Source organism: Clinocottus analis, unplaced genomic scaffold (assembly GCF_023055335.1).
Source record: "Clinocottus analis isolate CAN_PGR_092001 unplaced genomic scaffold, fCliAna1.0.p SCAF_19, whole genome shotgun sequence".
Classification (NCBI taxonomy): Eukaryota; Metazoa; Chordata; class Actinopteri; order Perciformes; family Cottidae; genus Clinocottus; species Clinocottus analis.
The window spans coordinates 8,720,246-8,742,451 of record NW_027175920.1 but is presented as its reverse complement, the minus strand read 5'-3'; the positions used below and the strand labels follow the sequence as shown (position 1 = coordinate 8,742,451).

The 22,206-nt window shown below is 46.0% G+C and overlaps 1 protein-coding gene across 8 annotated transcripts in view; it reads right to left on the bottom strand.

The window, feature by feature from the left end:
* Nucleotides 1-8,129: 8,129 nt before the first annotated feature.
* ankfn1b (ankyrin repeat and fibronectin type III domain containing 1b) overlaps nucleotides 8,130-22,206 on the bottom strand; it is a 117,785-nt gene continuing 103,708 nt past the window's right edge. For 5 of the 8 annotated variants that reach the window (XM_068583146.1, XM_068583145.1, XM_068583143.1 and 2 more), the window contains 12 exons: nucleotides 19,026-19,133; nucleotides 16,523-16,622; nucleotides 16,018-16,150; nucleotides 15,579-15,698; nucleotides 15,208-15,423; nucleotides 13,923-14,089; nucleotides 13,570-13,720; nucleotides 12,479-12,647; nucleotides 12,177-12,343; nucleotides 11,892-12,099; nucleotides 11,009-11,736; nucleotides 8,130-10,916 (listed from right to left, as the gene is read on the bottom strand). In XM_068583146.1, the coding sequence (XP_068439247.1) occupies nucleotides 10,611-10,916; nucleotides 11,009-11,736; nucleotides 11,892-12,099; nucleotides 12,177-12,343; nucleotides 12,479-12,647; nucleotides 13,570-13,720; nucleotides 13,923-14,089; nucleotides 15,208-15,423; nucleotides 15,579-15,698; nucleotides 16,018-16,150; nucleotides 16,523-16,622; nucleotides 19,026-19,133 (2,573 nt within the window). In that variant the 3' untranslated portion in view covers nucleotides 8,130-10,610. Of the gene's footprint in view, nucleotides 10,917-11,008; nucleotides 11,737-11,891; nucleotides 12,100-12,176; nucleotides 12,344-12,478; nucleotides 12,648-13,569; nucleotides 13,721-13,922; nucleotides 14,090-15,207; nucleotides 15,424-15,578; nucleotides 15,699-16,017; nucleotides 16,151-16,522; nucleotides 16,623-19,025; nucleotides 19,134-22,206 lie in introns of those variants that run through there. The other 3 variants (XM_068583144.1, XM_068583147.1, XM_068583148.1) reach the window with 3 other exon arrangements.

Genomic DNA, 22,206 nt, shown 5'->3' with positions numbered 1-22,206 from the left:
GTGTGAGAGCACACTGAATCTGACTATTCAGATGGACTCTGTGGCAAATAGTATGTGGACGCCAGAGTGTCACGATCTGGGCAAGGCCTCTTCGAGTCAAGGAAGGGAGATCCTAATGCATATGAAGATGTTTTAGAACAATGTGTGCATCCTACGTCAAGGCAATATCATGGGGAAAGCCCTTTCTCATGTCAAAGCCCAGCAAACAGGTTTGGTGTGAAATAACTTGACTGCACAGAGCCCTGACCTAAACCCTTCTCAACACCTTTAAGAGGAACTGGAACAAGGCCTGAGCCACTCCTTATCGTCCTCAGGGTTCAACCTCACTATAATGCTCCGGGCTGAATCCAGTCCAACAGCCGTGATCTTTTCTTAACCATACACAGACATTGCAATGCATTTAAAAACATTGGCATTGGAAGCTTGTATTGAACGTAGTTATCCTTTTACAATTGCACAATATCAGCATACTTCTCTGGCAACTGGCTTGAATGGCAGCCAGGCTGTAAAGCCTTCAGCAAGTCAGAGCTATTATGTTATTCATAAGTGCACTATACTTCTGCCCGTGTTGTGTTTTCTTCCTGGTATTTTGCAATTTTCCTGCGGTCCGCTTATCACAGGTCACTTTTTTTTTCAGGCCACCGCTCTAAAACGACGGTTGTAAATGTAGTTGTGATCAGGTGCGTGACAGAGGATGTCATGGTGCACATAAAACTATAAGACAGAATTCAGGAGCTGGGCACCTTTCTCAGTCTGTCTGGTAACAGTGTGTGTGCATGCATGAATGTGTGTGTGTGTGTGTGTGTGTGTGTGTGTGTGTGTGTGCGTGGTGTAATTACAGCCAGGTCCCCGGCGTGGAGCCCAGTAGAAGTATCGTCAGTCTGTCTGTGGCATGCGGTGGTGCTGACCTTCCCTCTCTCCTCTCCTCTCCTCTCCTCTCCTCTCCTCTCCTCTCCTCAGCCTGGTGACTCTCTGACTGGCTCTGGCTCCACCACCACCACCACCACCACCACCACCACCACCACCACCTCACGCTCACACACAGGTGCTATCAGGACAGCTGGCTGCTGGCTTTGTGCGTTACATGTCCGGTGAAGTCTTTCCTATGCATGCATCAGACCTCAATCATGTTGAATTGTGTGCGTTCGGATGTTTAGTCAATGTTGATGCAGCAGGCTAAGTAGAATAGCTGCTACCTTCATTGTTTGTCAGTGATATGTCTCCTTAAACTGTGTTCAAATCCGCTCCCAAAATGAACTTTTGCTAAGTCGTTATATCACGACAGGAAACTGCGGATTCAGTCGGCTCCAGACGCTATTTTGTTTGTCTAGTATTTGGTCAGTTGATCCAACTAGCTAGCTCTTACATCTTCATGCTGGGCTGTGGGCACACACACACACACACACACACACACACACACACACACACACACACACACACACACACACACACACACACACACACACACACACACACACACACAGACTTATAGTGAGCGAGTCTGACAGTAATCCGTTAGGGTTTGGTCCTCAGCAGGGCAGGGCTCAGGGCCTCGAGGATGAAGGCGAGCTGGACATTTGTGATATCACACCAGTGAAGAAGAGTAGGGGAGGATGATGATCAAACAATCTGGTCATTATGAGTCACCGAGATCCCCTCAGGAAGTCCATCCAGTCAAATCTAAATCCTGCACAGCACTCTGCAGCTCAAAGTGTGTATGTCAAAGAGCGTGTCTGTACAATTTTTGCGTGTCTCTGTTTGTGTATATAGTGTGTTTGTTTAAGTGTGTGTGTGTGCGTGTGTGTGTGTGTGTGTGTGTGTGTGTGTGTGTGCGCGTGTGTGTGTGTGTGTGTGTGTGTGTGTGTGCAATCAGCAAGTCTGGAATGTCACATGACATTATGAGTCCTGATGATCAACATTGTGATCCTGTGTTACATGTGTTGCATGCTCAGGGCACGCTCACCCAAAGTGACCCTCCGTCATGTGTGACGTAGATGCTATTTAGCAATTATCCAGTGTACAAAATTAGCTGAAAGGATCACACTTAGGTTTCAAGCGTCATGGATTTCATCCTCTTGGTTCATGCCTTTTGGCTTTTCTAGCACATTGCATTAATGTTCATTAGTGTGCGCTGCGCTGACGTATGTATTTCATTTACTTTTAAGTAGCAAACTTAGAAAAAGTAGTAGTGACCCTCAAACAACGCTTCACTGACTGACTGACGTGAACACTTTGAAAACAGTTTAAATGTCTTAAAGTGTATTTGTATATGTGTGAAAAACTAAAAAACAACAAAAGAATAAAAGAGATAAAGTTGAAGCACTGAACAAAGCCGTGGCAGTTGAAACAGAAGGAAACCTCCAGCTCTTCTGTTTCAAAGTTATGGCAGAAGATGAAGCACTAAAAGAAGTAGATGTGGCTGTTGAAACAGAAGCGCTGAAGGAAATTGAAGTGTTAGTTGAAGTGGAGGCGCTGGAAGCGAAGAGCTGGATGGAGGATGGTTTAAAAAGCCACACAAGGTCATGTAGACAAAGTGTCTCTATCCAGTTATCCATCTAAATGTGAGTATGAGATAGCGCAGGTAAACATGCTCAGAGTGTGTGTGTATCTGTGTGTGTGTGTGTGTGTGTGTGTGTGTGTGTGCGTGTGTATCTGTGTGTGCGTGCCTGCCTGTATGCCTGCAAACTCCCCCTTCCTCACTGCATCCAGGGGGATTTATTTGACCCCTTATTGCCAGCGGTGAGCCTGTGGTGGAGATGAAAGCATGCCTTCCCAGTGTGGCCCCAGTTTCTATAGCTATGGACACAGACTCACACTGGTCGGGGACAATGGAGGGGCCCTGCCACTCGCCCCTGCCAGAGCCCTCTCCTCTCCCCACCCCATCCGTCACCGCAATCATATTTTCAAAACAATAACACAGCCGGGGGGGTGGGCATGATTGAAGTGTGTGCGTGTTTGATCTGTTGGTATGCAAGTGTGTGTGTGTGTGTGTGTGTGTGTCTTTTGAGTGTGTATGCATGTGCGTCGTTTATTTTTAGGCACGCGTGTGTTTCATCTGAGTGTGAACATGCTCGTTTGACTTGTGTCCGTGTCTTCGGGTCCGTACGTACAGTCGGGAAGCAACTGTGTGCATGCATACTTTTGTGTGTGCAGATGCAAGTGTGTGTGTGTGTGTGCGTGCGTGTGTTTGTGTGTGTGTGCTGTGAGCCGGGCCTTTGATGGCGTGGCCGAAGCGTGCCTAATGTGACTGCTTGCTGGGGTGTGGTGGGGTGGGGTGGGGGGTGGCAGCGTTGAGCCTCCTGCCCTCGTACTGTCTACCCTGCCGTGGCCCAAGGCTCCCCCTGCAAACTTGAAAGGACCAAAGGAATCCCCCCTAAACCCCCCGACGCCGCCCCCCACATGTTTTCAGAAGGCATGACATCATCCTCTGCACAAAGGGGGCTGGAGCTGGGGTTAATATGGATGTATGTGTGAATGTGTGTGAGGTTGTGTGTGTCGGGCACAAGCCCATCGGTCACAGCATTTGTCCAAAGCCGAGCTGGGTTTTTACTTCCTTTCTTTTCAAGTCCCTTTTATGTCGATGACTAACTAAATGTCTGGTGAAAGAAAATAAATTGCTCTCAGGTTCTTTGCCAGGCGCAGGATACTGAAACTGTACACAAAATACCCTCGGCCGGTCCTTCCTTCTCTCATCTTTGGCCGCTTCTTAGATTCTTTTTCTTGGCATCAGTCTTGGCTCTCTTCGGACCAACCCACTGGCTCCTCTGCATGCACCCGACTTTCACTGGAGACCCAAGCTGTTGTTTTCCCCGGCATACGCAGCACAGGGAGGCTGAGGGAAGCTTGGAGCCTTTTCAAACAAATCTGTGTGATTCATAACTGTGCGAGTGGTTGACACAGGAAGCATCTGGGGTTGCAGCTACACTCTCCAGCAATGTGGGATGAATTGCTTTTTCTTTGACAAGGAGACGTTTTATGTCCAGATATGACAGGTTTATATCTTAGTGACAAGAAGTATCAAAGACATATACACAATACACACATAGACATGGACAGCACTTGTTAATCAGATTCCATTTACCACCTTCTACTCGAGCAAGAAGTCCAACGTGAATACCAAATGAGAGTCAGGTGACGTGTGAGAAATCAAGATGTACGTTCCTGTCAGCCTCCATTAAAAGGTGGGAATAAAACACCTTCGTGACAATGGAGTTTGTTGAGGGTGAAGGCACAGTGAGCGCTCGCAGCATGGCTAATGTCATGGCCACTGAGTTGTAACTGCCACTCCCAACACACACACACACACACACACACACACACACACACACACACACACACACACACACACACACACACACACGTGCAAATCATCATTCACACACAAAGCAGTTAGGTTTTCATTTTATAGACACATTCACACATACAATGTATACAGGTTCCAAATTCCTTGATTACTTTTATCTCCTTCTCTCTCTCTCTCTCTCTCTCTCTCTCTCTCTCTCTCTCTCTCTCTCTCTCTCTCTCTCTCTCTCTCTCTCTCTCCCTCTCTCTCTCTCTGCTCTTACAAGTGTTGCTGAGAGGTGAGGGCTCGCCGCCCTCGCCTGTTTAATGGGCCGTCCGTTTGCCAACTGTTCCTTTGAGGGGGCCGGTGCGTCGGGCGTCGGAGCCGGGATTTGGGAGGGAGGGTCGGTGCCGCTGGATCAGACAGATGGAGGGGGGTCCGGCTCCATTCATTTAGCTCCATGAGAACAACAGAGCCCCACTTCAAACAACAAGGACGCAACATGCTGGCCCCATCGTCTGCGAGCGCATACACAGGCATACGCAGACACACACACACATGCTCCAACACATGCACGCTCGTGTTCAAACACATGTGCTTTTATTTGAACTTTCCTAACTAGTATTTGATTTGTTGTGTCTTAAATCGACCTCAAGGACATACACTCAACACCCAAAGATAAAGATGTCACTGTGGTTGTTCACACTGCATCTGCAGCTCATCTGCCACCCTGACACACACTTGCATGCACACACACACACACACACACATACACACATGCACCACACGCTACACGCATATGCACAGGGGGGCATAAAAACACAGGCTCCACAGTGCCAACCCCCTTCGGCAACCCCTCCCTCCCTGGGACTCCCCCCTCCGCTACCAAACAACCCCCCCTCCCGAATTCACTGGCACTTCCAGAAAGCTCCGAGGCGCCAGCGGAGCGGGGCTCATCTCTTGGGAACAATAAAGCCAGATCTTCATAAAAACTTCAAAAAGGCCTCGCCAAGTGTTTTATAGGTGCTTTAAAGGTTTATGGGCCCTGGGGAGGGAGGGAGAGAGGGAGAGAGAATGAGAGAGAGAGAGAAAGAGAAATGAGTGATTCAGTAGTGGCAGGCTTCAATTTTCCCACCCACTGCACACACACACACACACACACACACACACACACACACACACACACACACACACACACACATATATACAGAAAACACACACATGCTAGCGTCCACATACATGTACGCCGCCGCTAATCCGCCAGTAAGTGCGCGGCTGAGTCGGGATGGTGCTGGATGTGAGGGGCTTAGAGATGACGGGGAAACAGGTGATCAGAGAGAGGGATGTCCCTGTGGCTGTCCAAGCTGCTCATATTTGAACCAACGTCTGCATAGCGTGAAGTTCAAGCACATGAGAGAAGTGTGTGTTGTGTGCAATGAACCTGTTTGACTGATCAGCACATGCAATTCATGTCTGTGTCCTGTCACATGTTGGGGCATACGACAGTTGAATAGGTTGGGTAAGTGTGGCTTTTTCTGATGTTATGTAAGCTTGAAGGTGTGTGTGCGTGCGTGTGTGTGTGTGTGTGTGTATGTGTGTGTGTGTCAGTAGGGTTATCAAGCCAAGGCCACCCTTTGGCCCATAATTCTAAACGAACTCAGGAAGGGTCAAGTTAAAGAGCGCAGAGGTGGGGCACTCTGAGCCGGAGGAGATTAGAGCCTTTCTCACTTTCAGGAGACATTGGTTGCTGTTTTGCAGGCGGATCGGTTTATATGTACACACACCGGAGGACGGGCTCATGTGCACCGAGCAGTGACTCTTCCCGTTAACGGCCACCTGCTTCAACTGCCAGGGGAGGTGCTGACGAAATCCCCCCCCCCTCCCTGATCGAATGAATGTCCAAGACTTCCCTTTGTCGCTGCAGATATTTTGATGAGTCACGAGTCGCTGCTCTCACACACGCCACTTTGGACTTCTTTTAAGTGCATGAATAGCCACTATTCAGGGTGTTTTGGGAATGTTTTCTTTTTAGGCATTCAGCTGTATGCCAGGGTTTATATTTAGCTCGGGTCCTCCTGGAGTCAGAAGGTTTAAAATTAGGAGGTGTCAAAATTCCAGTACAATTCTTAAGTTACTGTCAATAAACGGTAAAGGGCTGCTCTTAAAGGCGTAGCGCGTCGGCAAGGACGCCTCACGGGATTATGTGTGTATGATAAGCTGCTTGGGAAAGTGTGTGTGATTTTGTCTTGATATAGTACAAAAGTGTAAATCCTCTACGTGGCATACATACACATTCACACATCTAAATATCAGGATTCCTGAGTATATGCCGCTTGTGTGCACCGATGTGTGTTTGCACGTGTGTTTGTGCGTCCATCTGCACATTAGTGTTTGTAGGATCTGTTGACAGGGAAGCATGCAGCATTTTATTTGCTCAAGGGCTGAAAAAACACATGGCGCTAGCAAGGGAGCGGTGTGATATGAGCCTGCTGAAAGCAACCTGGCGAGCCAGATTGCAACCCCGGGATCACGATTCAACTAAACATAAACTCAAACTGTGTAATTACAGAGCTGGCAACATGAAGCTTATTTATGTTTCTGCCTGTATTTATGCAGATATTTTTAGATCCTTTTTTTTTTATTCTAAAAAGAATGTCTTTATTTGGACAAGTGAGCTTTCAACAGTAAATATGTATGTGAACTGGACAATTTGTATTAGCAAGATAATTATGTAAATTCATTCTAACATTGGGTTCAACATCTGGCTGCAGTGATGCACAGGTGCAATCCGGGACACTGTGACATCACTGTAGGGTGTGGTCACAGTGGCATACACCCAGTAACACACACATACTGGGGTAGTGAAAAGGGAGACTATCAAAATAAAGTGTCGTATCAGTGAGGATGAATGCCTTCGTTGTCTTAGTTCTGAAAAAAGATCATTCATCTGATACAGGACCGGAGAGATTTTCTTATTGTCTGAGAAACACAGTTGTTTCTCACTGAAAAACTCTATTTCAATAACTCATAAAAAAAGGCATCTATACCTTATTTTTGTATTCAACGTACTTTTACAAGCATGCATATCTCACCTTTACAGTGCTGCATTGAACATGTAGAGCTGACGTAATGCACATCACCCTGAAACTGGTGGAGGGGGTGTCATTATGTCAAGTATTTTCCTAATGCCAAACCTACACTCTATTCAAACCTGTTACAAAATAAAACCTCCATCAACATCGGCAATAGTAACATCATTGTTCATCCCTGGTGAGAGTGCTGCAGGCTTCATGTGGCCATGGCCACCACTTATTCTGGGAGATTCAGTCTGCAGCTGCCCACCATTCATTTTCATCAAGTGGCAAACACTGATGAGGTCATTGCAATATAGCATCTGTAGGAACAAGTGCCCTCTATTTGTCATTTACTTTCATTCGTATCAGATTAACAGGCCGCGTTTGGGTGTGTATCATACGTGTGGATGAAACTCCAAACTAAAAGAATAAGCCCCAAAGAAAATCCAATCTGCACGCACTTGAAATATTAGCTTGTTATGATCCTCATGGTGGATGAGGTGTGCCAAAATATATCATAAATCCCAGGGACACTTTCAGCTCTCACCCCAAGACAATGTCGGGCAGTTAATGCGTGCACTTTATCTCTCAAACAGGAAGTGTAAAAAGGTCAGTATCACATAAAAGATGTTGTTATGGCGCAGTGGGACTCACATGAAGGTTAGAAACTTCCTACACTCGTGTGCGGTGATCTGTTAAAAGAGAAGAAAACCCTCGTAAACAACCATGGCATTTATTTTGTAATATTCATTTATTGTTCAATAAAAATAGATTTTAAAAAAGTGACGTGATGTCTCCTTCATGACTTCGCCTGATGGATCTGCCAACAGCTCCTTGTAAACATGGGGCTTTACTTTATTTTTCAAGTGGAAAGGGAATATAAACCCCCTCTTCCCCTTTAGCTTAATCTAAAGACAGACGCTTGCCTATAACTTCACTGACCTTTGACCTCAGTAGTGATGACAGTCCCACATTCACTTACTTTCACATTTAGGGCAGATACAGTACATTCATCCCCTGGACTTGTTTGTCTCTGTACATGGTTCAGTTTCTGGTTGTGTGAGTTGTTTTTGCAGATGTCCCTCGTAAAAACGGCTTTTAACAACGTGAATAAAGAAGACATCTAAGCGCTAACACAACAGTTCGAGCCATTAGTAAAAACAATTACAACTTATAACATCAGTTTGTCTTAAGACATCTTTATACAGTAGTCACACGTAAACACATCTTTGAAAGTGGAAGGAAACTAAACTCTGTACGCACAGAGAGAGAGGGTGAGCTCTCCCTGTGACAGGAACCTAAAACGCTACAATAACGGAGGCCAGGTCCACTGACATCACTCATCAAACGCTCCTCTTTTGGACCTTTCTGGTGCTACATTTGGAAACGCTGCAGGTTATGATAACGCCAAGATGTTGCTGCGTTAGAAAATGTTAATCATATGCTGACAGATAAAAATAAAGAGACAACACAGCAGCCTGCAGCTGGAGATGTGGAGTTTGATGTAAACCAAAGTAAAGTTGTGAGGCTTCACAGACTGGATGGTGTGAGCAGAGGAATCTAAACTTGGTTCCCAAAAAAAAGCCCAAAAAGGATGGTTTAGATTGTTAAGAGGCCTTATGTATTGTGTTGTTAGAAGCAATGCTATTCATTCCAAAAATATAATAGTGCATCAGTGTTGCTGATGGACATAATCCACATATAGACCACACGGACTGAGTGTGACAATGTTGTTGGATTAGATTATATCTAAAGCAGGAGGGAGAAAATTTAAAATAATAATAATAATGAAATGTTTATTGATGCTTTGTTGATTGACGAGAGCCTTCGAATAAATCAAATTAACTACAAATTATGTTTGCATGGATGTAGATGGATATCATTCCATCACCAATAAAAGACCTGGCTCTGTGTGCATCTGAAGTTTCTCATCATCATTGTTTTTGTTTTTACATTTGACATTAATATTCTCCATCGGTCATTGCAGGTCGTAGCGGTTTGTTCATAGGCTGAAATGTATTTTTAACCATCTCGTCCTTGCATATATAACTTAATTTGAAGTCTGGAATATACAATATGTTCCTTTGCTAACAAACACCGGCCTCTTAACAACTGGAGTCGTCCCTTTCCCAGGAGAATCCCTCTGGGACACCGGCTCTAGACCTGTGGGCACCACGTTCTGATGCATCTGGGAATACCACTGAACCAAACACAACAAAACACTGAACTAGTTCACTTTTAGCACAGCATGAACTACAGTACTTAAGAGGTACTTGGCACAATTCTGGAAGGTTAACATGCTTTTTTTTCTCCATCTATTAGAAAAACAAAACTCAAGTATTGCTTGTGTTTTCTCTGTTGTGAAAATCCAAATGAGCTGGTTTTATTTTGTGTTACTTCACAACATGAGTATTTGTTAGCTACACTACGACTGAGTCTACTATACAAAGATTCTACTGCTGCACAAGGGAGAAAAAGAGCACCGGAGAATCAGTGCCAGGTTCTGAAAGATGCAACCTTCATCCTCCTCCTCCTCTCTCACTCTCCATTAAGCTCTCTCTCCCTCACTTGGCTGCTTCGCTACTCGACAACACAGTGGCCAAGAGCAGTTGAGTGACAACCTGACGGGCCAAATCGCCGGGCCGATTGCGTCCTCAAGCGGCGAGGCCAGCCCCCCTCTGTACTTCTCCCTTCCTTCCTGGCCCTCTGGGCCCGGTCCAGAGCCCACATCCTGGGGACGCGGGGCCGGGCGGCTGCAGCCGACAGCTCTTTGGGAATGACACAATGAGAGAGTTCATAGCAAAAGCTGTGCCCGCGTGTGGCGGGGTCGGATGATGCTGCCCGTGTCGTTTTGGCAACGCGCACGGCCCAATGTGCCGTCGATCGTGCCAGAAGTCAGAGTGACGCTCTATTAATCTCGCTCAGCATCACAATCGTTTTTACAAATGATTCCTGACAGCACAAAAAACACATTTTCTCATTGTTCCATTTGGTTCATTTGGCGTCCACGTGGGAGTCTCTGATGTTCATAGAAAAAAAAGTTCCAGTGAACGGGAGAACACGTCATGGAAACAGAAGCGTGTCAGATAACAAGAACACAGCGGAGAATAGACAACTTATAGCTGCAGTTGTTCACACCAGAGTTAGGGAGAGAGTTTAGGAGCCTGTTCCTTCATTTCCATACACATTTATTCAGAGAGAATCTGGCATGAACTCTTAAAGTTTTTATCATCTCATTTTCTCTTGTGGACCTGTCACACTGTGGTGGCCCGGCTGTGTTTGAGCGCTAGTGGTGAATACTCCTTCATGCGAACGCACAGTTTTCCCCTGAGCCAGGGGTTCTGGAGCTCCAGGGGACAGAAATCATCCTGAAGCCACTTTTCTCTGTTGTCCACAACGAGCACGAGGCCAAAGTGCTTCAACTGTTCAGGGCTGTAGTACACACACGGCTCCTGTTCACCGCCGCCGCCGCTTCCGAGCATGCGCCGCGACACAACGTTCATCTCCTGCACCACTAGCTGGATCATCTCCCGCGCTGACGTTCCTGGAGTTGCACAAAGCTGAAACACAGGAGGAGATGATGAGACTGTTGGCACAAACACAGCAGCAGTTTAAAGGTGAACTGCTTCAACGTGCCAGATCGGATCTATACCTTAACACTGGTCTCCTTAGGCAGGCCTGTGGGGTACTGTGGGTACACTCTGAGTGTGGCATGACAGCCTTTCCTGAGGGCAGCGGGTGATCGCGAGGAGAGTCTCTGTGTGCCGCTGTCTTCTGATAAAGTACGTGCTGGTGGAAGCTGTGGTAGGCAGCGCTCAGCCGAGCAACACCGGTCCACTGACGAGGGCCTGGGCCATCTCCGCTGTGGCGAGGTGGAGGGTGAGGGGCAAGTGGTGTGGTAGGAGTAAGGCTGGTGGGCTGAGGTGGTGGAAGGGAACTCCAGGCTGCTGGTTCTCACACAGAAGGCCTGTCTCTTCTCTGTGATGTGCAGCAGCTCGATCTGCCTGCTGGGCAGGATGAAGTCACTGTCAAAAAGCTCCGGGCCCCCCCTTCGCCTTTCCACTCCGCACCGAACCCCTCCGCCACAGCGCTCACCTTCCCTCCCGTGCTGCGGCTCCGAAGCCTGGAGGACGTCTGGCGTGGAGTCCCTGAGCGACCCCGCCACGCGCCCACCCCCGCCGAGACACATCCCTCCTCCAGAGCCGCTTCCGTCACTGCGCAGGAAACCACGAGACTCCAGTGGCGCAGATGAGGAGAGCGGTGAGGGGGGCAACAGGTCCAGCTCACGGGGACTCTGCGCTCGGCTGGAGTCGTAGTCACTGTCGGTGGTGAGGAAGACTTCAGAGGAGCCCTCCTCATCTGATAGTCCGGTGAAATCTGCTGAATGTGAAGAAAATGTGCTTGTAGTTATACTGCATTGATATTGTGTATGAGGAAGTAAAAAACATCATTATTCTAAATCGCATATAAAGAATCCTACATGTATAACAGCAGCAAATAACCGACATGTTTCTGTTGCAAAAGTTGATTCAGACCTGAGTGTTTGCAGCAGGGTTCGGGCGAAGGCATGGGCGAGGGCATGAAGTCTGGCTGAAAGGAGGTGGACGGAGGCTTGTCGGGCAACACTTCCTTGGAGAAGTCAATTATCCAGCTTATGGAGATGCCTCCTGTTGGCTGCTTGTAGCGGGCATACTGCAGGGCGTCCATGATCCACCTCGCGTCACGCCACACCTCCTCCGTTTGCTGTTGTGCAGGCAACAAGATCATAATAGATGATCTCAGTAATAATATGTTGTATCTATATAGCTGTGTTAAGTTACCTGCATGTGCTCCTGGACCTGCTGATGTTTCTTCTTTGCAGCGAGGAGCTCGGCCTCAGAGAAGGCCTCCCTTAGGGCCTGCTGGGACATGAGGGACTCCAGTTCCAGCAAAGCCGACACTCTGCAGTACTGGCCAATGAAACTGGGGCAATAAGCATTAAAGTGGACTGTGGAAAAAAGGGAATCCAACAAGGAAACATAAATGTACAAGAATGAATGTTAAACACAGGAGGAGCATATAGATGTGGAAAGAGCAGTTAGTGTCAGAATTGCCATTTCTGCCAAAAATCTGAAATACTGACCCAGTTCAAAGATCTGCAGGGGCAGTGTGAGGAAGCCAGAGCGGGGGGAGTATGGGTTATTCTGACCAGGAGCTGTGCACACTTCATCTGAAGGTGGCAGGAGAAGCAGGAAAGACACTTTCTGACCAAACTCCACCACTTCCTGGCTATAGATACGGAAGTCCTGCAACTAGACACACAGAGACAGGTGATCTCAGGGGGCCATTGGAGGAAGTATCTCCACTATTATGTCCACTCAAATCCATCATTTAAACACAATGCTCTTTTTCTGAAAGATTTGCTCAACAGCTACTTTTTATGTTTGAAAACAGATTTGTTTTCTTTCTTTGATAACTAGTAACAAAGGCCCGGCCGCTGGTTGCACTCAAAGGACGGAAGTCACAGTTACAGGGTATGGATCACAGCCCGCTAGGCCCCATGAAGAACAATAATAACTAAGTATCTTGAAAATAGAACTGGAGGCTCCAACTCTAATAGCGGAAACCAGAAGTAAGAAATATGGCAACCGGATGGTTTGTTGTAATTAGGGGTTACTGCATACCACTAATCCACTGTTGGTCTCTTTAATGTAGCAGGTCAAGAGCAAAACTATCTCGCTGCCAAACCCATATTTGTTGTTTTAACATCTGTATTCCCTCTGCAAACAAATAAAAATTGGAGCTCTACATTCTGAGTGTCTATATATATATATATATATTCGTGTTCATATTCATGTAACTTTTAATAGTGCAGTCGTAGCAGTCTCTTAAGTTCTGCACGGTGCTTGGTAAAGTGGGTGGTAAAAGGTTGAAGTCAATTGGACAATGATTGCCATTGTGCTGGAATTCAAACCATGTTCTTTTACAGAAATCATGTAGAATTAGTGGTCTAACCAGAACTGGCTGAATAGCTGTTGGAATCATGTTCACTGCTTTGCCTCGGGAACTTGGCTGGATATTTTATATTGAGTTTCATCTGGTTCCATGATATCAGTCAAAATCAGATGTATGAAATATTTTTTTTTTGTATTTGGTAAAGACATGTATTGAAATGTCACTGTAGAATCGTATGCTTATGGACGAAGACACAAAGTGCTTTAGATTGACTCTGACCTGATTGCCAAGGACGTTGATGTGAGTCATCAGCTCTTTGATGGCGCTGCGCAGGTCCTGTAGGAGGCGATGAGGAGCACTTTGTTCTTCTTGGTCCATTTCCATTGCCTCTTCCAGAGAGCTGACAGCCTGCAGCCACTGCCACTCCTCTCTGACACGGCACACATGAAGAACACACCATTCATCCACATCATAGGTACCATTTGTCATTGTTTTGTCTGACTGGTCAAGTTTCAGGTGTCAAAACTCTTAACTTTCAATCTCAGCCATGTACAAAAACAGACAAAGCTGTGCGTCACACACATCCCAAACTCACATACACTGACACACATTAAGCGGCGTACGATCCCCACCTCGACACGTTGCTGTTGTCCCGAATTTTGGTGTGACAGAGGACGTTGGGGAGTTTCTGGGGCACCAGAGCTCTGATCTGCTCCACTGATGTACACAGCTTCAGGTAGCCCAGGTACAAGCCTGGAGACAACAGCTTCCTGCTCCGCCTGTGATACGCCAGCTTCTCCTGGGAACAGCAGGTGGAGAGAGACTCAGTAAGAGGACGGTATAGTATTGTTGACTGCGGTCGATTGTGTGGTGACACTGATTCTAATTTTGTCTTTTACGCAACATCACATTCATCTGAATGATTCGGTTTTAATTTTTTGCTGTTGTTGGTCCTTGAGGGACTTGAGTCTAAAGTTGTTCCAATATGTTTAAAGTGGAAGTCAGCACGGCAAAATAGCCCAACAGCACATTTTTATGTATTTCATCATACAATTTGTTCATAACTGGCCACAAAATAAATATTTCAGTGAATTGTGGTTTTGCCAAAGGGAGTCTCCCCCATTGTTTTGGAACCACAAGGCCAAACTAACTTACTCTGGAGACAAAACAGCATTCCATGAACGGTATCAGGTTTACCGGGCTGTATAGACAAAATCAAATTGTGGTTTGGTTCCAGATTGTGATCGTTCTGAGCAAAAGAGCCACACAGCATCAGTTACAAAACACAAAACAACAATTAGCAAGATTATCATCGTCAGGTCCATGTTGAAATTCAAATGTAACCTCCCAATTTCCACTGAATGAGCAGCTGTTGAAAATAAAGTGACTGAGATGATTTACATTCATGTTGGGTTGGCATATAGCCAAGATTTGATCTTAAAGCTGGCTTTTAATTAATTTGTCATGTGTCAATGTGTCTCTAGAAAGATGGTGACAAATGGAAGAAGAGAGTCATGATGATTAATGTCGGTCTAAATAAAGAGCGTCTGCACAAGCAGCACTCGTAATTGAAAGCACATTTCAATTTACATTCCTATTGTTTCAGCCGTGGAGCCTCGTGTTTACTGGCTTTGGTGAATGAGAGTTTAAAAACATTCGAGTGATACCAATAGATAAATGTTTTCCAGGGTTTTGGGGGTAATTTTGTTGTTGACAAAGTGCCTCACACTTCACTGTTCCATCTCGCTAACGAACGGGTCACAAACAAATGCAAAGAATGATCCTGATAAAACCCGCAACCACTCGGCCGTTCCTAACTGCTGTGGGAGCAGCCTGTCGCCAAAGCAAAAGCAAAAAAACTTTTTCCAAAACTGAACTAGCTACCAATCGGTGCCCGTCTATTCCTGTAGGACTCACGTGGAGTGTGATGAGCAGCATGTCCAAGGCGGTTGGCTCTTCAGGGGATGAGATGGACTTGCGTTGGAGCTGCAGTTTGCAAAGCTGCGTCCAGCGAACCCCGTCCAGGTTAGGACAGGCATTCATGTCCTTGAGGAGCACCAGCAGGGCGTTACCATGCTTGTCTTTGATTGGCTCAAAATACACCTGACCAAGATCCTGGGTTCCCAGCATTCCCTGAGGAAAGACGACAGATAATAATTGTGATACACACGCTTTAAAAAAAAGTATTTATTAAAAATGTTCAGACCCAGAGGTGACAAGGTCATAGTTGCCACAACCAATACAAATTGCGCATCATAGTCCCAATAGCCAGCTCAGCATTTTACTACCTGTAGTTGGGCGACAGCCTGCAGCATCTTGAGTCGTGTCTGCAGAGTGCAGGAACAGGAGGACTGGGAAGGAATGAGACACTGCTGCAGCCAGGGAATCTCCTCCCAGAGATAGGAAACCTGACACAAGGAGTGCATTAAAATTTGTTTTTTTCAAATGCACTGCAAAATATAAGTTTCTACTCTACTGTTGTGTCTGCAGCTGAGTATTAGTAAACGATGCATGATGTAATAATTTGTTCGCAATAATGTTATCAGCAATGTGTCCATGTAAATTAGTGCAAAAAAACAATTCTAGCATAATTGTGTTAATTACATAACTCCTGTTTGGAAGTTAATTCGCTTTTCTTTGTAGTTATATGACTATTTAATCCAGGTTCAATCAGGTCTCAGGATGAATATATAAAAGTTCTCTCTTTCTGTTTTCATGTCTGTCTACCTTAGTAAACCAGAGGAAGTCCTGCATAAGGGAGCTGGAGTAGGAATCTTCAACCTCTACGATGGGAATCTGATCCTCTGCAGTCACCAACACATTGTCGTCTCTGTAGAGTATGGAGGTCAGGTAGAGGCCTCTGGAGAGGAACACAGAAAAGTACACGTGAGGAGACCGAATCACTTTTCTGCTATCGTTCCTTGATGTCTGAAGATGTTTAAAGTTTGATTGATTAAAATGTGTTCTGAAAGTAAGAAAATATCAAAATGACTAAATATAATTAAAAATGTGATTATTAGACCCAAAAGTGAGTTGCAGTCTTGAAAACCATGACACCACGAAGTCTATTATAGTATATTTAACAATGAATAATGGAAATAATGGGATCTCTCGAAAATGAGTACCCCTTAAAAATATATGTGAACGAACAAAATAAACATAACGTTAGTAATACACACATCATTTACAATTCCTTTCACATGTAGAGTATGGAGGTCAACATAGCATCTACCTTTTCACACTTTTAACAAATTTGCTGGTGGGTTGGAAGAGGTGGCGGAGGCTTTTGGATACGGAGTGCTTCCTCCCTTGCGGTGGAGCTTTACACTGTTCTGTGTGGAGAAGACAGACACAAGAAAAAAGAGGTTTGTTAACTCTGTAGCAGCAGAATAAATCAGTCAGAATACCTTTGACTGAATACTCTGCTTGATGCTTGAAGTCAACGCACTTGTGAGAAACTGTGCCACGAGTCTGATTGGTTGTCTGATTTTCTTGCTAACACCAATGAATACCTCTGTCCTGACAAACTGGAGAAACATCTCTTCTAGTGACAGGCCGTTACCTAATTGACAGCAAACCTGACACGTCCAACAACGCGGTCAGAGTGGAATGTTTTTCGACGTTTCATGCGCTCCAGTGGCGCGACACCATTTGACTGGCATGCTGGCTGCCAACAGCAGACTATGGGCCTTGAGGGAACCACTAGCTCTCCTGTCCCACAGGGACACTAACTTTGTGTATATGTATGTGTGTGTGTGTGTGTGTGTATGTATGTGTGTGTGTGTTTACCTGCACATACTAAAGCTGCTGAACCATGGCATGTCTTGAGCTCCAGCCTTACGAGTGGAGCCAAGGAGCTGCAGTAATTTGTGTGTGTGTGCCTGTATGTGTTTTAACCCTTTGCCACTCACTGACAGGGAGGTCAGTTAAGTCTGTGGGGACATGTTTATTTTTAGTGGGCCTGGAGGGGGTTGGAGGCGAGAGTGAGAGGTGTGTGTATATATATGCATGTGTGTGTGTGTTTGTGTGTGCGCCTGTTGGTGAGATAACGCACCTCCCAACTCATTAGAAGCCCTGAGTCCCAAACCCTTCACAGATTCCCTCTCCTCCCCTCCCAGGTGATCTTACTCCAGCCCCAGGCCACTTAAAGTCAACAAATCCCCCCATTCAGGACCCGAAAAAGAACTAATTTTCCCTTCAGGTGGACGAGTCGAGGTGGAGCAACAAGAAAAAACACCACCCCCTCGACCCCTCTCACCTCCACAAATTTCTCTTTACTCGCGAGTCTGTTCACCTCTAGTCCTCCTGGCCTCAGTCCGTGTTTGACACTGAGTAAGACAGACAGGTAGGGCTGACTGCTGGGGTGCCTGTGTTAGTCAAGGCCTCTTTCACAGTTTAATTAATAGTGTTTGGACAAGAGGGAGAATGTGGCGTGGGGTATAAGCCGGGCTGCGACGGAGGTGCGTACATGGACATGTGGGAGAGAGTCAGAGCTGAAAGAGAGAGCATGTACTTGAATATTTGTGTCTGTTTCTTGTACATGTGTATCTATGTGTGTGCCTGTCTATCTTTATGTGTGTATATGTATGGACAGTAGACAGGACGCCTGGTGGGCTGCGGGGGGCTAGAGGGGGGAGGCAGCAGTAGTCAGTGTTAATTTATGCCCTCTCCCGACTCCAGCCCAGGACTCGTCTCTTACAGGAATAACAAACATGACCCCGGGACACGCCACCTTGGCTACCGTGCCTGAACTCTCAAGCTCAATCAGTCGCCGTCTGAAGAACCAAGAGCCACTCAATACTGACTATTATATTGCGTCTCGCCCTATTGCAAATATGGTCTGGCCACAGTGGACAATAGTAAGTGGGAGAGTGTGTTTGGGCATGTGGCTGTGCGAGAAAAAAGAGACAACTTGCTCAATGCTAAATGCAGTTTGCCGTCATGTAAAAGAGTCAGTGTGGACAGGTTTTGACACTTATGGGAGCAGCTTACAGCCTGCAGTGTTTGGGGATATAAACAGCCTGAGTGTGAGAGAAGTTGATCTGCATTTTGTCACAGAGAGAGAGGTATTCAACAGAGGAAGGGCTGAGTCATGGAAAGATGTAAAAGGGTGTGTGTGTGTGTGTGGGGTGGCGGTTGTTGAGACAGAGGGGAGGGTATTATTTTTGAGGTGGCATGCCGTCTTAGGGTGTATGGCCCCCAAAGTACTTGTCATGCCTGAGATTGTAAAGTGTCCGTCAAGGTGAGATGAAACACAGCAATTGGTGAGACGTGTTACACCTGCGTGTTGGACCGTCCATTGCTCATGTTTGTTTACACCAAGAATATTTCTGAAACATGAACGAGACGGTGGCTGAAAATTCAGATGTGTTTGTTTAAAATGTGACAGGCGCAGTGAAAACGACTCGGGTTTATGTCAGGTGGTCATAGCACAGCTCAGGGTGCATTTCACTTCCATTTAGCTGATACCAGACCTAACAACGGATCTTAAGGTCATGTACGTTCAATTTCTACCATAGAAATTAATGCATATATTTCCATAGTTAAACCCAATGGCAGGTTAAAACATCTAGTGTGGTATAGCATGTGCACATCTACAGAGGACAGCGAGTCTCTATCACTGCAAGGTTTGGGTTTCAGCCGGGGTCAGCTATGTAAAATGCTGAAGCTCTCATATTACTGGTCAGCCTCTTAGGTAAACACGCCCACCAAATCGATCAAAAAGTTGTTGATACCATGGCAGACACAGTGGCGGTGAGCTTCTTTTATTTGCCCGAGCAGCTGGTCTAGTGCCTCCTTCTGGCCTCTCTGACGTGGAGCGCGGCCATCGATATCCCTCCAACCTGCAGGCAGAGGTGAGAAAGACGACATCAGAAGAGTGACAGTGCAATGTTCCATATTTATCAACAGCCATAGTGCTGATTCAGCATATCTAGACAGGTCTCTTCAGCTGTACTCGGCATCAATGATGGAGAAGCAAAGCATAGCTCTAGACAGCATTGTCAAACTCCCACATTGATCCAGAAATAAATATCTCAAGTTGGATAAATTATGATAAACCTTTGTACAAACATTTGTGGTCCTGGTGGCATGAATCCTTAACCTTCTTACACAGAACCATCTGATAATTAAACTCAGGGAGAAGAGCAAAAACATCTTTTGCCCTTCTTTTCTCTTCTTTCCATGGATAAATACTCTGGTTCTCTTTAGTTCTGATGATACCGTCGTTGTCTCTTCTGGTTCGGACACAGGTTCTCTGGACACGAGCGCGTTACTTGAAGCCTGTCCAGATGGGGTGCGTTTCAATCTACAGTGTACATCAATAGTACACTCACTACTCCCTGTACAGGGAATGTCTGTACAGGAAAATTACCTTGACAATACGTCTCTATTCAAGGTATACAGAACTGTAACTTCAATACTGGTCTGGTTTGCAACACATTATCATAGCGAGGCGCAATGGCAGATGGGTAGACTTTCTTGTTAACTTGCAACGAAGTGAAGAGCTGTTGTTCAGTATTTTCTGAGCATTTTCGGTTCCTATTTGGAATATTACTCAACATGGCTGAATACACTTTATTAGGGAACTACGAAGAATGCAGCTATGGATTTTGTTTGATCTCTGATCCTGAAATTCTTGCATGATCTCATGATATTACGAGATTCCAGTTATTGTTCCCGGTAAGAGCCAATGTTCAGATATTGCTTTTATTGGCAAAAATGCACCCGCAGGGTGCTGGCAAGCGGTTCTTCTCAGTGGGTCATCAAAAATGCACGCAAAGTATTTTTAACATGAGTTTTCAAAAATGAGCTGACAAAAGGGAGTGCCCGCTGTATGCTCGGTCCTGCAAAAAAGGTACTTAATTATATCAGGTTATGAGATCATCAGTGCGTATCTTGAAACTTCTAATACTTCAAGATGGTAGTTTAAACACTCGGACAAAGAGAGACATCCTTCTTTGTTTTCAGAGAGTCTTCGTATCATTGTAAATCAGTCCTGAAGTTGATTCTTCTTCTATGAATAAAGAAACATCCAACATTGTTTGGTCAGCCTTGTAACATTTATGTTATGGACAAGCTGCGACTGGGGAAACATGCAGATTGTGCTAACAGTGGAATGTTTGAATAACAGTATTTGGTTTATTTGAAAGAGGTAAACCTGGATCTATGGACTATAGAGCAATAACTTTAGTTAGATGGAAATAAACTGGACTTAAACTGACACTTTCACTATTGTATGACCAGAGTGCGCTGACACATACGTCAGTGGGACTCTCTGTGAGGGGGGTTAATCAAATTTGACTTGGGACCCCAACAATTCTTGGGCTGGCCCTGTTCCTGAGGCTTCCAATAGAAGGAGTGTGAGGTGTGTGAGACGGCCTGCTTCTCAAACAGGTCTTGTGTGTACTATAGGAAACAGCACCCACCCCAGTGTGAGGAGGCTGTGGTTGGCTGACAGACAGACCCACTGAGCACCACTGCTACTGGCTGCACGGCTCACATTTGGGCTCGGTAGAGTCAGTGTGCGCACACACACACACACACACACACACACACACACACACACACACACACACACACACACACATGTAAAAAGACACAAACATGGTGTGGCTGTTTAGTAACACACATCTCGCTCCGCTTCTCTGAGCAAAAGACTCTGAAAGTACAGTTATTATAATACAACCTGTTTCTATTTCTCTGTGTGGTTATCTTCCCAATCATATACACTCAGAAACACACTTTCCTTTCTCTCCTCATAGATCAATATCTGCAGAAAACGATCCTTCAGCACCTTCTGCCCACTGTGGTAGTACGCCAGCATCCTTGCTTGCTCACTGGAGGACATGTCAGCGATAACCCGCCCCCCTGCCACCGTCAACCACCACCCTGCCCCCCATACTCCATCTCCCCCACCTCAACTCCCTCTCCTGGAGCCCCCCCGGAGGGCGCGTGGGGCTGAAACACGGTGAGCTCTATTCCCGGAAAGGTGCCTGTCCCGACAGGACAAGCGGGCCCTTTAATGGGCGTCTACGGCCCGGTATAAGGCCCCCACTGTTGGGGCCGCGCCGCGTGCTACAGCACAGACATGCAAATATTTCCAGTGGTAGGCCCAAATGGAAAACACAAACACGCAACATCGAAATTAGCTCTGAGAGAGGGAGGTGGACAGTAGAAAAAAAGAGAGGGAAAGCCCAGTCTCCTAAAATGAAGACACACACACACACACACACACACACACACACACACACACACACACACACAAGCTGAAAAACACTGTGTGCTGATGAGGACAAACATGTTCATGTGTTCCCCAGATGTGCCCTGAGTGTGCCAACACACTCACAGTACCTATGTTCACTCTCTTACAGTAGGTGGGTACTGACTGCACGGCCCTAACATGCTGCATACAAACAGCTACAGTATCACTGCACTCAGCTCATGAATCAATACACTGAATTAATCCCTTCACATATTTTAATTCACTTACTCACAAGTCTGCAAATGTCATCTTATACTGTTTGACCAAAGAAAGCATTTTTCAAAACTCTGACAGAAATAGAAAACTTAAAATATAGATAGACAGAAAGAAAGACAGACAGACAGATAGACATAGATAGATAGACAGACAGATAGGGAAATGAGGAAAAAAAGGTCAGAGCTGCTCTGGTGAGTCAACACCTCAGCTGTTGTTGCACATGACTTCACGGTTAACTTCTTGGCTGAACTCGTGCAGCTTCTTCTGCCAGCCAGCCCCAAACGCCGTCCTGAGGCTACGGTTACACACTCTGACGTCCACAAAGGGGGTCCCGAAACCCACACAGCCTTCTGGCCCTGAAAGGTCCAGCTGTTGTCCCTCCCCAATGATGTCAAAGCAATGTTGAAATGACGTTGGCATTATCAAATCATGTCTCT